Raw genomic sequence first — 14,532 nt, 5'->3', positions numbered from 1 at the left:
TGCTGCTGTGCTATTGAGTCTGTACGCTGACTACCTATACTCTGCTGATCCTGAAGTGTGCTGATGTCTCTAAGGTATCAGTCACCGTGTTCAGGCTGGAGAAAGATTTTGAATCTCCCAAACAACCGACCAGGTCTCCTACTCGTGTGTAGGACTTCCTGACACAGAGGCCCCTTTCACCATCAACAGCCACAACCAGTGAGTTGGCCACAGATGCCCCCTGGGCAATCATTTCGAGAGGGTCTGTCATCCGGCATGCTCCCCCCGGCTCTGACATCTTGGGGGCTCCCTTACCACTAATATATCCTGCAGCGTCTCCAGAGGGGGGGCCTCCGACAACAAGCTGGTGAGAATGTTGAGGCAGGTGTTGATGGTCTCTCAGTAAGTCCTGAAAGGAGAGAAGCAATGGATTCAAACGACAAGAAAGAAGATTTCACCTAAACATTAGGAAGAACTTCCTGACAGTAAGAGCTGTTCGGCAGTGGAATTTGCTACCAAGGAGTGTGGTGGAGTCTCCTTCTTTGGAGGTCTTTAAGCAGAGGCTTAACAGCCATATGTCAAGAATGCTTTGATGGTGTTTCCTGCTTGGCAGGGGGTTGGACTGGATGGCCCTTGTGGTCTCTTCCAACTCTATGATTCTATTCTATGAGTGAACCAATGGTCACCTCTAATCAGGCGTTATTTTGCTCCGGTGATCTGACTGCCGCACCATCTAACCTCACTGGCAGCCTTTCCAGCGGTGGATACAGCCAGGTCCGAGTCAGCCTGAAGGTTCAGGAGAGCTGCAACGGAAGAAGGAACATGAGAACGGACTTCCGGAATGGATTAAGTTTGAGAAGCAAGGTAATACCCAATTTGGTCCTAGGTGTGGAGTCAGTATACCCCCCAGGCTCCAACCCTTCGGTGAAGCCAGAAACTCTGCCCTAGGGCACAGTCTGGAGGCATGTGGTGCTAGGACCCTGGCGGAGCTCAGGAGGTCTGCTCAGTGCCAGGATGGGGACCACTTGGGATTGGGAAACAGTGGCACACCTCCTGGAGTCGCATGACCGGAGAAAGGCAGGATGTGCTGGATTTTTCCGTGCATACGATGGGGAATTCCAAATTAAGAAAACTGAGGGAACTTGCCCAGAGTTGCTGAGCTTTTTTAGGGGGGGGATTTCCAAAAATCGCTCACCCGCCGGACCTACGCTGCCACTCGTCCGCGTCGCAAAGCCCACCTATTGTCTGCCTGTCCCCTCGCTGGCAGAAGCCACCAATCGCCCACCCAATTGCTGCAGCGATCAACACCAGCCCTCTTTTAGTTCCTAAAAGATGTGAGCATAATAATACCAAAGGGAAATCAACAAAAATTATATATACAGTAAATGGCTCTCAGGGAAGAGGACAGTCTAGGTGAATAATGAGAGAAAGGAACAGTATATGCAGATAACGAGACTGCATGGAAAACAAAATAGGACATGATTCAGGTAGGTAGCTGTGTTGGTCTGAGGCAGTCAAAATAGATAAATAATAATAATAATAAATTGCCCAGTAGCACCTTAGAGACCAACTAAGCTTTCGTGTGAAGGCACACTTCTTCAGATACACGTTCCTGCAATTACTTGCCTACAGTATACTGTTCCTTCTATGGCAAACTGCTTTTCCTCACGATGCATTTATATATAATATGCTGCTGATTTCTCTTGGATATCTTATGCTCACATTGTTCATGAACTCAAATCCCCTCCTGAGGTAAAGAGACGGGCCTTACTCGCCATCTTGAAGTAACCGCCAACCGCCAACGTCTCTCCGCCCGGCCACGCCCCCCACGTCCCACTCTCGGCTCCCATTGGTTGACGGGGCCCGCGCTTTGCCCAGATACGGGGGGGGAGGAGCCAGCCAATGGGGAGGACTCGGAACGGGCGGGGGGAGACTGGGAGGAGGAGGAGCCGGTTCTCCCATTGCCTTCTGGGAGTTGTAGTGCCTGCTCTCCATACCTCCCCACTACAGAACGGACTGACAACGTAGTGCAGGCAGAGGCAGCCTCCAGATGTTTTTTGACCTACAACTCCCATCATTCCTAGCTAACAGGAACAGTGCTCAGGGATGATGGGAATTGTAGTCCCAAAACATCTGGAGGGCCGAGTTTGCCTATGCTTGACATACTTGCTTGTTGTGGTTGTGGAGGCTGAGAGGCAGAGACTGCCAGCACAGCGCCCTGATCTTTTCCTATATTTATCATCACAACAGCCCTGCGAGGGAGGCCAGGCTGAGAGGCAGACTGCCAGCACATCGCCCTGATCTTTTCCTATATATATATATCATCACAGCACATCACCCTGATTTTTTCCTATATTTATCATCACAACAGCCCTGCAAGGGAGGCCAGGCTGAGAGGCAGAGACTGCCTGCACATTGCCCTGATCTTTTCCTATATATATATATCATCACAGCACATCACCCTGATTTTTTCCTATATTTATCATCACAACAGCCCTGCAAGGGAGGCCAGGCTGAGAGGCAGAGACTGCCTGCACATTGCCCTGATCTTTTCCTATATTTATCATCACAACAGCCCTGCGAGGTTGGCCAGGCTGAGAGGCAGAGACTGCCTGCACATTGCCCTGATCTTTTCCTATATTTATCATCACAACAGCCCTGCAAGGGAGGCCAGGCTGAGAGGCAGAGACTGCCAGTACATCGCCCTGATCTTTCCCTTTTTCTCTCTCACAACAGCCCTGCAAGGTAGGCCAGGCTCAGAGGCAGAGACTGCCAGCCCACTAACCCAAATTTCTAAATTCCTTTATATGTCTTTCCAGGTTTCCCCATAATTACGTATCTTTAAATATATTAAGACTCTTAGTTCTCCCTTCCAGCTCTATGATTCCATGATCTAGAGCTGCAGTTTTCGGTCGTTTAGTTGACTGAAAGAGTGCCTTGTTAACCTGAGGCACTTTTGAAAGATTGCATTATTTTAAAGTGAAGTCCTTCTGAAAGAGCCTGAGTGGTCGATGCTCCTGGAGAGATCCTGTCTCTCGCCTTCTTTCTACAAAGGAGTGTGCAGAAGCTCCACCCTAAAAGAACCTTTCCCTTCTCCCCTTCCCAGAATGATTCTTGAACCAGTTAACTAAGCAATAAATCAGCAATCCTACCACTAGGCACGCTGACCTCAGAGTAATCCTCACTGAACATAACAGGGCAGCCCAGGGCCAGAGTAGGAATTGAGCCTAGGAATTGTGCCGTGAGCGGGGAGCCCTCTCTGCTCTGCACCCTTCAATCACCTTTGAAGGTGACCCGGAAACTACAACTAATCCGGAATGCGGCAGCCACACTGGTGACTGGGAGCGGCCGCAGAGACCACATAACACCGGTCCTGAAAGACCTGCATTGGCTCCCAGGACGTTTCCGAGCACAATTCAAAGTGTTGGTGCTGACCCTGAAAGCCCCAAACGGCCTCGGCCCAGTATACCTGAAGGAGCGTCTCCACCCCCATCGTTCGCCCAGGACACAGAGGTCCAGCGCCGAGGGCCTTCTGGCGGTTCCCTCCCTGCAAGAAGTGAGGTTACAGGGAAGCAGGCAGAGAGCCTTATTGGTAGTGGCGCCTCCCCTATTTCAAGGAAATAAACAACCATATCACTTTTAGTAGACATCTGAAGGCAACCCTGTTTAGGGAAGTTGTTAATGTTTGATGTTTTATAATAATTTCAATATTCTGTTGGGAGCTGCCCAGAGTGGCTGGGGATGTATCTATGTATGTATGTATAAATTAAATAAATAAATATATTATTATTATTATTATTATTATTATTATTATTATTATTATTATTATTCCAACAATGGGCAAGGAGAAGTATTGCAGGTAGCCGGTGGTGGCCCCCGTCTGGGGGCCCAGATCTTGGTCTGAGGCTCCTGGCTGGCTGGCTGGCTGAGTCTTAGGTGGGCAAGCAGGGCATGGGGAAGAGGGAGGGAGGCCAGGGAAGGTGGGCTCCTCCTTCCAGATGATCCAGGTCCTTCAGAGGATCCACTGTGATGAGGCTCTCCCAGAGATACAGCACCCAAGGATCCCTGTCGAGTTTGCACGCTGCCCAACTGAGCCCAGTCTGCTGGTGGGGGCATCCAAGGGAGGTGCCCTCAAAGGTCCTGGAATGACCCTGAGACTGGTCCTGGGTGGAAATGGTCCCTAAAACTGGAAGGAGTCCATGGAGCACAGGGTCATCTCCTGCCTCTGACTCACAAAGCCAGAGTGTAGTGGTTAGACAGAGTTTGGGGCCCGGGACCTGGGAGAGACCAGGGTTCCAATCCTGCCACTCGGCCGGGATGAAGCCAGGCGATTTGCTGTTCAGAGGTGGTTGTGCCGGCGGGCTCCCTGGCACGGCCACTTTTCCCTTGAAAAAGATCAGCGTGAGAACAGAGGACATTCTGCCCAGGGCCATAGGAGGAGTCTAGGGCTCAGATGGCTGGGGTGGTGGGCACTCGGATGCCTGCCTGGCACCTTGCCCACTGTGTGCCACCACCCGTTCCCCTTCAGTAGTTGCTGCGCCTGAGCTGAAATGACACAAAGACCAAGGGGCCAATGAGACTCCCCTACTTCCCTTCCTCCTCCTCCTCCTCCCAAGCTGGAGGGGGGCGGGTGTTGCTTGCTTTTGTCCCCCTGCCTGGCAGGCCGGCTTCAAGTTTCCCTGGGCACAGGCTCCACCTCTTGGGTTCCTGCCCTTCCAGACCACACAGCCAGCACCTTCCCGAGAGCAGACACGGTCATGGCTACAACTTTGGCCCCCAAGGCTAGCCGGATTCTGATGACCCCGGAGCCACACTACATCCCTGGGTAAGCGCAGAGGTAGCAGCCAGCAGGCAGCCCAGGACAGAAGAACTTCCTGGGAGCCCCGGGAGTCGGGGGACGGTCCTTTCTCCAGCAGGCTCTCTTCCTGCGCATGAGGATCAGGCTATATGCCTGTGTCTCTGCACACCCTTGAGGGTGAAAAACTCAGATTGCGAAAAGACAGATGAGCAACCATGACTTGTCTACTTTTTATCTTATGTGCCTCTTTGTTGCTGTTGTTGTTGCTTAAGAAAAGTGTTGGGTGAATAACAAATACCGTCTTTTTCGCTCCATGGGACGCACCTACCCTGTTTCTCATATTTTAAGACATACCCATAAAATAAGCCATAGCAGGATTTTTAAGCATTCAAGGAATATAAGCCATACCCCGAAAATAAGACATAGTGATAGGCGCAGCAGCAATGCCGGCCGCGGCAGGAGGAGGAGGAAAAAAATAAGACATCCCTTGAAAATAAGCCATAGTGTGTTTTTTTGAGGAAAAAATAAATATAAGACATGTCTTATAATATGAGAAACACGGTAGTATTTAGAGGAGGAAAACAAGGGGGGGAAATTGCTTTCTTGACTTGTCCTAGGCATAGCAGCCAACTCCTAGAGGCATAGGTGCCTCCCCCCCCCAATTAAATATTTGAGGAAGCTTCTTTTGCAAAGGGGGAGAGCTCCATTTTTTAAGGATCAGCTCAAAGTTGTGCAGCTTTTTTTGCAAATGGGAAAAGCCCGGTTTTTTTGGGGGGGGAGTGTCAGTTCAGAGTTGTGTATCTTTTTTTGCAAAGGGGGGAAAGCTCCATTTTTTAGGATCAGCTCAAAGTTGCTGAGTTTCCATGCAAAGGGAAAAAATCCTGTTTTTATGGGGTTCAACTCACAGTTCTGCAGCTTCTTCTATAGGAAAGGAAAGGGACCCATTTTTACAGTTTCCAGACAGATAATCTAATCAGCCAGTCACATGTCTCCCTCTGCAGACAACAATTGAAGTCTAGGCAAGGGGCTGGGAGGGGCCGGGAAGGGAACTAGCTCTCTTATCTCCCTCCCAGATCTCTTGCAATCAGCTGCTGAGCGGGTTCCTTTCAGTGCGCTCATTCCCTCTTGTTAGCCTTTAGCTCTTTCTTTATAAAAACAAAACACAATCTGCCTTTAGCCCCAGGGCAATTCGGCTCCAGGGACCACACATTCGCTCCATAACACGCACAGACATTTCCTCTTACTTTTTAGGAGGGAAAAAGTGTGTCTTATGGAACGAAAAGTACGGTAATTCAGATCTTCCTGCAACAAAACAAACTGTTCTGTGTGACTGGTGTTGGATCCGAAGCTGGAGCTGGAAAGGTTGAAGGTGGGGTGAGGTGGGCGTCTGGGTTGCAAATTCGTGAAAGAAAAGCTCATTGCAAGCCATAGCGCTGAGGTCCTCGGAGCATAAGACAAGCCAGTCCAGCACCCTGAACTACAGAACTCTGGCCAGAAGGGAAATTGGGCTGGGCTGTGGCCAGAGGGGGCCATTTGAATACTCAAAGCACTTGACTCAGGGAAAGGATTCATGGAATCATATAATGGTAGAGTTGGAAGGGAACCCCAGGGGTCATCTACTCCAACCCCCTTCAATGCAGGAATCTCAGCTGAAGCATCCATCCGACCTCTGCTGAAAAACCTCCCAGGAAGGAGAGTCCACCACCTCCAGAGGGAGACTGGTCCACAATTGAACGGTTCCTGGGAACTGTAGGTTTTGGCTGGGTCACTTCATTGTCTTCATCTTAAAGCCTACTTTCTCCTCATTTAACTCAGCGGTTCACACCCCTTTTGGAGCCACCCCCTCTTGTTTGCATAAACTCATCCTCAGTGCCCCCTACTCTGTAAAAATGCACTATTCAGAAGAGTGATTTGCACACCCCACAAAGGAAGAGAGCAACACAGTAAAATTCAAAGCATCATCAATCCATTGCACATTTCTTCAAAATCTAATTTAAATGATGCAGTTGAATTAATTCAACAACACTGGTGAATTTGACCCAGTGCTAGCAGTTTGCAAAGTCCTTTTCACCTGCAGTGCATCCAAGTCCCAAATCGCTGGCCAGTTAGAGCATCTCCATGGGTGAATTTCTCCTCTTGACCGGCAGGGTTCCTTCCTCCAGTTGCTCTGTGCTCTTTGATCAAATAGAATACAGAGGATCAGGACCATTCTACCATTCAGTGGATTTGTAACTGGCTGACTGACTGAACCCAAAGGGTGCTCATCAATGGCTCCTCCTCATCCTGGAGAGAAGTGACTAGTGGGGTGCCACAGGGTTCTGTCTTGGGCCCAGTCTTATTCAACATCTTTATCAATGACTTGGAGGATGGGCTTGAGGGAATCCTGAGCAAGTTTGCAGATGACACCAAATTGGGAGGGGTGGCTAACACCCCAGAGGACAGGATCACACTTCAAAATGACCTTAACAGATTAGACAACTGGGCCAAAGCAAACAAGATTAATTTTAACAAGGAAAAATGTAAAGTACTACACTTGGGCAAAAAAAGTGAAAGGCACAAATACAGGATGGGTGACACCTGGCTTGAGAGCAGTACATGTGAAAAGGATCTAGGAGTCTTGGTAGACCACAAACTTGACATGAGTCAGCAGTGTGATGCAGCAGCTAAAAAGGCCAATGCAATTCTTGGCTGAATCAATAGGAGTATAGCATCTAGATCAAGGGAAGTAATAGTACCACTGTATTCTGCTCTGGTCAGACCTCACCTGGAGTACCGGTACTGTGTCCAGTTCTGGGCACCACAGTTCAAGAAGGATACTGACAAGCTGGAACGTGTCCAGAAGAGGGCAACTAAAATGGTCAAAGGCCTGGAAACGATGCCTTATGAGGAACAGCTTAGGGAGCTGGGTATGTTTAGCCTGGAGAAGAGAAGGCTAAGGGGTGATATGATAGCCATGTTCAAATATATGAAAGGATGTCATATAGAGGAGGGAGAAAGATTGTTTTCTGCTGCTCCAGAGAAGCGGACACAGAGCAATGGATTCAAACTACAAGAAAGAAGATTCCACCTAAAAATTAGGAAGAACTTCCTGACAGTAAGAGCGGTTCGGCAGTGGAATTTGCTGCCAAGGAGTGTGGTGGAGTCTCCTTCTTTGGAGGTCTTTAAGCAGAGGCTTGACAGCCATCTGTCAGGAATGCTTTGATGGTGTTTCCTGCTTGGCAGGGGGTTGGACTGGATGGCCCTTGTGGTCTCTTACAACTCTATGATTCTATGATTCTAGGACCAGAAATCCCCCATTTGGATGGCAGGCCTAGTCAGGGCACACATGGAACCAAGGCACCTGGTGACTCTTAGTGGGATGTCAATGGCTACTTGCCAGAATGGCGAGGCTTCATGCCAGAAGCAGCAATGCTTCTTCCAGTTCCTTGGGGCCAGAGGAGGGGAGAGGGCTTTGGGGCCTGGATCGTGTTGGTGGTTTCCCATCGGGGCATCTGGTTGGCCACTGTGAGAACAGGATGCAGGGATAAATGGGGCCTTGGCCTGATCCAGCTACGGATCTTTTGTTATATGATTGCTATGTTCCCTTGCCCCTGATGCTCTCCTGCCCCCCTTGCAGCTACGGCGGGTACTGCCCCCGTTACAAGTTCATGCTGGGCCAGACTTATGGGAAACTGACCTCGCAGCTGCTCACTAGCCCCGAGGTGGATCACTCTGGCCGGCTGCTCCTGCAGCCCAACTGCTCCCCCAGAAACACAGAGGAGCCTCCGGAGCAGAACGAGAGCGGAGGAAAGCTCCCCCTGTGAGGAGTAACAAGTAACCAAAGAGTTAACTGTGTACTGTAGCATCTGACCACTGAGGAAGATATCATGTTACAGAATGTACCAGAAGTGTTTCTGTATGTATCAGTTGGTTTCGTTTCTGCCTGGGAGACGGTCGCAAGATGTCTGCGCTCTCACCAGGTTGTTTGTTATTTTCTCTCTAGAATAAACTTAAGTAGTTATTAGAACACTTTGGACTCTGTGTGTTCTTAAGAGGCTTTTTATCCAACGGCTATACAAGCTTTCGCTGTGTGAGAAGAAGAAGAACTCTGCTGTGTGTGTTTTACTGCCAGCCCGGATCTACGGAAGCAGAGAAGCGCTAGAGAAAGCGCGCTGGGCAAATAATTAGTGGCTCCTAATTGAGTCATAAACAACTCAACGGAGCCCTATACCCGTCACAGGTTATGGGAGATAAGAGGTCCTGAACCTAATCAATCACCAAAGCAATAAAAGGTGATTGCAGCTGTAAAAGCCTTGGAGAAAGCCGGTGTACAAAGCTAGCTGGGAGAAACCTGTTGTTTTGTAGTCGGCAATTAACAGATGCACTCGCTAGCAGAAAGACCCTGACCCTGAAGGCTGGGATCCGCAGTCTACCCGGAGGAGCAACGTCAGCTATTCTGAGTGAGTACACAGACACGGAGCCCGGGGGTGGACAAGATGGCGGAGCAGCTACAGGAGTCATTTGTCGTGCCGTTCCAGAGGTTGAATGGCGACAACTATGCAGAGTGGAGAGAAAGGGCCAGAATGTGGTTGCTAGGAAAGGATTTATGGACTTGTGTGTTAAATCCTCCAATCCCTGTCGCTGATAATTCAGCAGCTGAAGCACAGAGGTTTGCAGCAGAAACCAGGAAAGACAATAAGGCTCTATGTGCCATTGCCATGAGCTGTGATGCTACGCAACTGCCCTATGTGCAAAATGCTGAAAATGCCAAGGAAGCCTGGGACAGTTTGGAAAGGGTCCATCAGAGAAAAACAGCTGGAGCTAAGCTGCATGCTATGAGGCATCTCTTTGAGTTGAGACTGAGACCAGGGCAACCCATTAAGGAGCACATTGCCAATGTGATTGATGCATTCCATAAACTGCAGCGGCATGAGCTTGTGTTCAAAGAGAAGGAAAAAGTTTATATTTTGCTGTCTAGTTTGGGAAACGCCTATGAACATTTGTGTTTAACATTTGAGTCAATGCCTGAAGCTGAACTCACGATTGCTTACGTTTCTGGGCGTTTGGCGGATGAGGAACTGAGACGCCAGAAAGAATCGGCTGAGAAGGGGGGCCGTGGGCGCAGAGAAGCCAGTGGGGGTGCAGTAAAAAGCACTGAGGAATCCACTGTGAGTGCGTGCGCAACAAGGCTTTGCTATCGGTGCCAGCAGCCTGGGCACGTAGCGAGATTTTGCCCAGCTCCGGAAGCAGCCAAGGTCACTCAGCCAGGTGCCAGGCAACCCAGCGGACGTGGTCGTGGGACCAGCCAGCAGCGCCGAGGCAGAGGATGTGGGAAAACTCCAGATAAGCCTGTCAGCCATCTTTCTGCTGCCTTAGCAACGGTTCGAAACAGAGGACAGGACAGTTTCACTTTTATTATCGACTCAGGCAGCAGCCATCATCTTGTACCACCTTTAGGACAGATCCTGAACTGCAGGCCACTTGAAGATGAAAAAAGCCTGCATCTTGCTGATGGTTCTTCTGGGACAATTAAAAGCAAGGGTGTTTTTTTATATGCAATGCTTAGACACTAACCTTGATGTTTATGTTGTACCAGGCATGGAGAATGGTCTTTTAAGTGTGTCTTGCTTATTGCGTGAGGGCTTTGAAATAAGTTTTGCCAATGGTGTTTGCAAAATTGCCAGAGATGGGGCTGAGCTGGTAAGCGTTACTGTTGGGTCTGATGGTCTGTTTGTCCTAGATGGGAGGGGGCAAGCAGGTGGAAGTAACACTGGTGATGCTCAGGCTAAAAGTGCCAATACTCCAAAGGGCACAGAGGGCGCTATCCATAAGGATTGTATTCATGCTTGGCACAGGAAATATTGTCATATGTCTTTTCCTTATGTGAAAAAAGCCCCTGATTTTGTCAAAGGTTGCAGGTTCAAGCCATGTCAAAAACACCTGCAATGCCGCGCATGTGCGAAAGCGAAGACGAAGAGATGCTCTTATCCTAGGTCTGAGAGGAAGAGCACAAAGCCATTTCAGTTAGTGCACATGGATATTTCTGGGCCTATGTCAACGTTAAGTTTAGGTGGTTCAAAATATGTTTTGTGTCTTCTGGATGATTTCAGCCATTTTTCCTGGGTCATAACACTGAAAGAGAAGGGGGAGGCTGCCAGAGTGATACAGGAGTGGGTAGCCGAGGTAGAACTACAGTTCTCCGTCACTGTCCAGTGTTTCCAGAGTGACAGGGCGGGAGAGTTTTTGAGTGCAGAACTACAAGGGTTTTTCCGCAGCAAGGGAATTAGGCACAGAAAAACCGCTCCTTTTAGTCCACAGGAGAATGGTTTAGCTGAAAGGAAATTTAGGACGCTGTCTGAACTGGTGGAGGCAACGTTGTTTGATGCAGGACTACCCCAGAAGTTTTGGGGGGAATGCTATAAATTTGTGAATTATTGTTCAAACCGCGCTTTTAATTCAGTTGTGGACAACACACCCTACTACATGTTGTATGGCAAAGTTCCGAAGGTGCACTATTTCAGAACTTTTGGGTGTGAGGCTTGGGTTTTGATTCCAAAGCAGAAGCGCAGAAAGGGAGGATCAAGATCCAGGAAAATGATATTCTGTGGTTACGAACCAAACTCAAAGGCTTGGAGGTTTGTACCAGCAGAGGGGGACCAAACCCGCGTTCACATTAGCAGGAGTGCTACGTTCTGTGAACAAGAGGGCTGGAGACGCATTCATGCTAACCCCGAAGTTCTTCTTGACTGGTCTTCAGGTTTTGACCAGGAAGAGGAAACTGAGGTGGCTGATGCTGGAGTTCCAGGTGCTGCAGGACCAGATCCAGGTCAGGCAGCTGGTCCAAGTGGTGTAGCTCCTAGGGAAGTGAAGCAAGTAGTCAGAAGCGCACCGACTTCACCCCAGGTCAAGCCTGGGAAGTACAGCAAACGTGGTAGGTCACCCACTTCACCCAAAGCAAGCCCAGAGGGGGCTGCAAAGCGTAGTAAGTCTCTTGACAGTGCTGCTAGTCCGAGAGAGCCACAGTCAGAGACAAGCAGTTCGGATTTAGAGGGGGAAGATGTGGGACCAAGGCGTTCAAAACGCACCACGAAAGGTAAACCACCTGAAAGGTTTTCAGCTGTCAGTGTATGGGCGAACTTAGCAGTGTGTGAGCCTGAAAGTTTTGAAGAGGTGCAACAGTTGTCAGTGGAGGAAGCTAGTAAGTGGAAAGTTGCAATGGAGAAAGAGTTGAACTCCATGCAATCTCTTGGTGTGTATAGCCTAACACAGTTGCCAGAAGGGAAGAAAGCAGTCAGTTGTAGGTGGGTCTACAGGCTGAAACCCACAGTGACTGGAGAGCCTCAGTACAAGGCTAGATTAGTGGCTAGAGGTTTTACTCAGAAGAAAGGAATCCACTACACAGATGTCTTTAGTCCAACTTCAAGGGCGGAATCTTTCAGGATGCTTTTAGCGACTGCAGCGCAGAGAGGCCTAGTGGTCAACCACTTTGATGTGGACACCGCTTATTTGAACTCTGACCTCCAGGAGGAGTTGTACATGTTGCCTCCTCCAGGGTTTGAGAGTGACGTGCCAGGTCAGGCGTGGAAGCTGCACAAGTCGATCTACGGTCTGAAGCAATCCGCTAAAAATTGGAATTCATGTCTTGATTCTGTTTTGAAGAGCCTAGGTTTCAGGAAGAGTCTAGCTGACAGTTGTCTGTATCTCAGAGGTGAAGGAGAACAGCAGGAACTGTTGCTTGTCTATGTTGATGACTTGATCTGCTTAGCAAAGAGCCAGATGCAAGTGCAGAAGTTTGCAAAAGAGCTAGGCAAGAGGTTCAAACTCAAGAATCTAGGTGCAGTGAATGTTTATCTAGGTGTGCAGATAGACAGAACTGAGGATGGAAGTTTCTTGCTCAGTCAGAAAGGCAAGATTGAACATTTGCTTGAGAAGTTCAGAATGTCTGATTGTAAAGGGGTCAGAACACCCATGGAGACAAACTTTGTGAAAGAGTCACAAGTGAAGGACAAAGTAGCGTTTGAGAGTCCTGAAGTGTTTCAGTCAGCGCTAGGGAGTCTGTTGTATTTGTCACAATGGAGCAGACCAGATATTGCTTTTGCAGTCAATTTGCTCAGTAGAGAAGCATCGAAACCTAGCGTGCATGCTTGGAATGGCATTAAGAGAGTGCTTAGGTATTTGCAGGAGACCAAAGAGTATTGTTTGGAGATGTCAGCGCAAGGTGAGCCACAACTCACTTGTTTTGCAGATGCTGATTGGGCCAATCAGGAGGACAGGAAGTCAGTGACTGGTTTGGTAATCAAGTTTGGAAATGCCCTGATTGGTTGGCGGTCGCGCAGGCAAAGCCTAATAGCAATGTCTTCCACGGAAGCCGAATTCTGTGCATTGTCTGCGACATGCACTGAATTGGAGTACTACAGATGTTTGGTCCAGGAAATCTGGGGTGATTGTAGCCAGCCCATCACTGTTTGGGGCGACAATCAACCATCTTTGAGACTGGCGGAGTCTGGACAGTTCAAGGCCAGAACCAAACACTTAGACATCCGCTTCCGAAACGTATGTCAGAGCATACAGGTAGGCTTGGTGAAGTTGAGGTATTGTCCAAGCCAAGAGAACCTAGCAGATGGGTTCACAAAACCCTTGAGTTTCCAACGGCATAGGGAATTCTGTGAAGGGTTGGTTTTGGGGTAAGTTTAGATACCCGCTATCCCCAGTGTTCAGGTGAGAGGGTGTGTGAGGAGTAACAAGTAACCAAAGAGTTAACTGTGTACTGTAGCACCTGACCACTGAGGAAGATATCATGTTACAGAATGTACCAGAAGTGTTTCTGTATGTATCAGTTGGTTTCGTTTCTGCCTGGGAGACGGTCGCAAGATGTCTGCGCTCTCACCAGGTTGTTTGTTATTTTCTCTCTAGAATAAACTTAAGTAGTTATTAGAACACTTTGGACTCTGTGTGTTCTTAAGAGGCTTTTTATCCAACGGCTATACAAGCTTTCGCTGTGTGAGAAGAAGAAGAACTCTGCTGTGTGTGTTTTACTGCCAGCCCGGATCTACGGAAGCAGAGAAGCGCTAGAGAAAGCGCGCTGGGCAAATAATTAGTGGCTCCTAATTGAGTCATAAACAACTCAACGGAGCCCTATACCCGTCACACCCCCTGCTTGGCTGCAGCACCGTCCCAGGTTACACAGGTAAACTCTGGGGGGGGGAGAGCAGGAGGCAGGGGTGTAGAGGGGGGGCGATGGGGGTGGGTCGCCCCAGGTGCCACTCTGGAAGGGGGTGACACTTGGCACGCCCCCGACTCCCAAGCCAGCCCCGCCGCGGTGGCACCCGGTAGAAAGTCTCGCTCGGCCTCAGTGCAGCGGCGGCTGGCTTGCTTTGCTTCTTTTTCTTTCCGGCTGCTGGGCGGAGCCACAGAGGCCCTGGCCCGCCCAGGAAGCTTCGGCATATCTGCCGGGGGGTGGGTGGGTGGCGTGTTTATGCGTGCGGGAGCTGGCTGCGAGTTGCTAGGGCAGAAAGCATTGCGGCGCCAGGATGGGCGCTACATCCGTTGCTTAGCCACTAAGCAATGAAAGCAGCGCCCATCCAGGCTCTGCAATGCTTTCCGCCCCTCTAGCAGTCGCGGCCGGCTCCTGCATGCGCACACGGCTCTCCCCACCCCTTCAGCAGATACGCCAAAGCTTCCTGCTGGGCAGAGCTTCAGCGTAAATCTGCCAAGGGGTGCGGGGAGCGCCGTGTGCGCATGCGGGAAAATAGGGACGTCCCATTCCATAATGATAA

General features: G+C 49.6%; 1 protein-coding gene across 1 annotated transcript; it reads left to right on the top strand.

Moving 5' to 3' along the window:
- The first annotated feature begins 4,646 nt into the window (after positions 1-4,646).
- On the top strand, positions 4,647-8,783 carry LOC148683042 (ciliary microtubule inner protein 2B-like). The gene is made up of 2 exons (XM_088660222.1): positions 4,647-4,804; positions 8,394-8,783. Exons 1-2 carry the CDS (start codon positions 4,737-4,739, stop codon positions 8,578-8,580), a joined length of 255 nt encoding a protein of 84 aa, XP_088516348.1. The 5' UTR covers positions 4,647-4,736; the 3' UTR covers positions 8,581-8,783.
- Positions 8,784-14,532: the final 5,749 nt, after the last annotated feature.

The sequence above is a fragment of the Zootoca vivipara genome, unplaced genomic scaffold, assembly GCF_965207765.1.
Source record: "Zootoca vivipara unplaced genomic scaffold, rZooViv2.hap1.1 HAP1_SCAFFOLD_46, whole genome shotgun sequence".
Lineage (NCBI taxonomy): Eukaryota > Metazoa > Chordata > Lepidosauria > Squamata > Lacertidae > Zootoca > Zootoca vivipara.
Note: the sequence above shows the minus strand (reverse complement) of the source record. Positions and strands in the feature narration are given on the sequence as shown.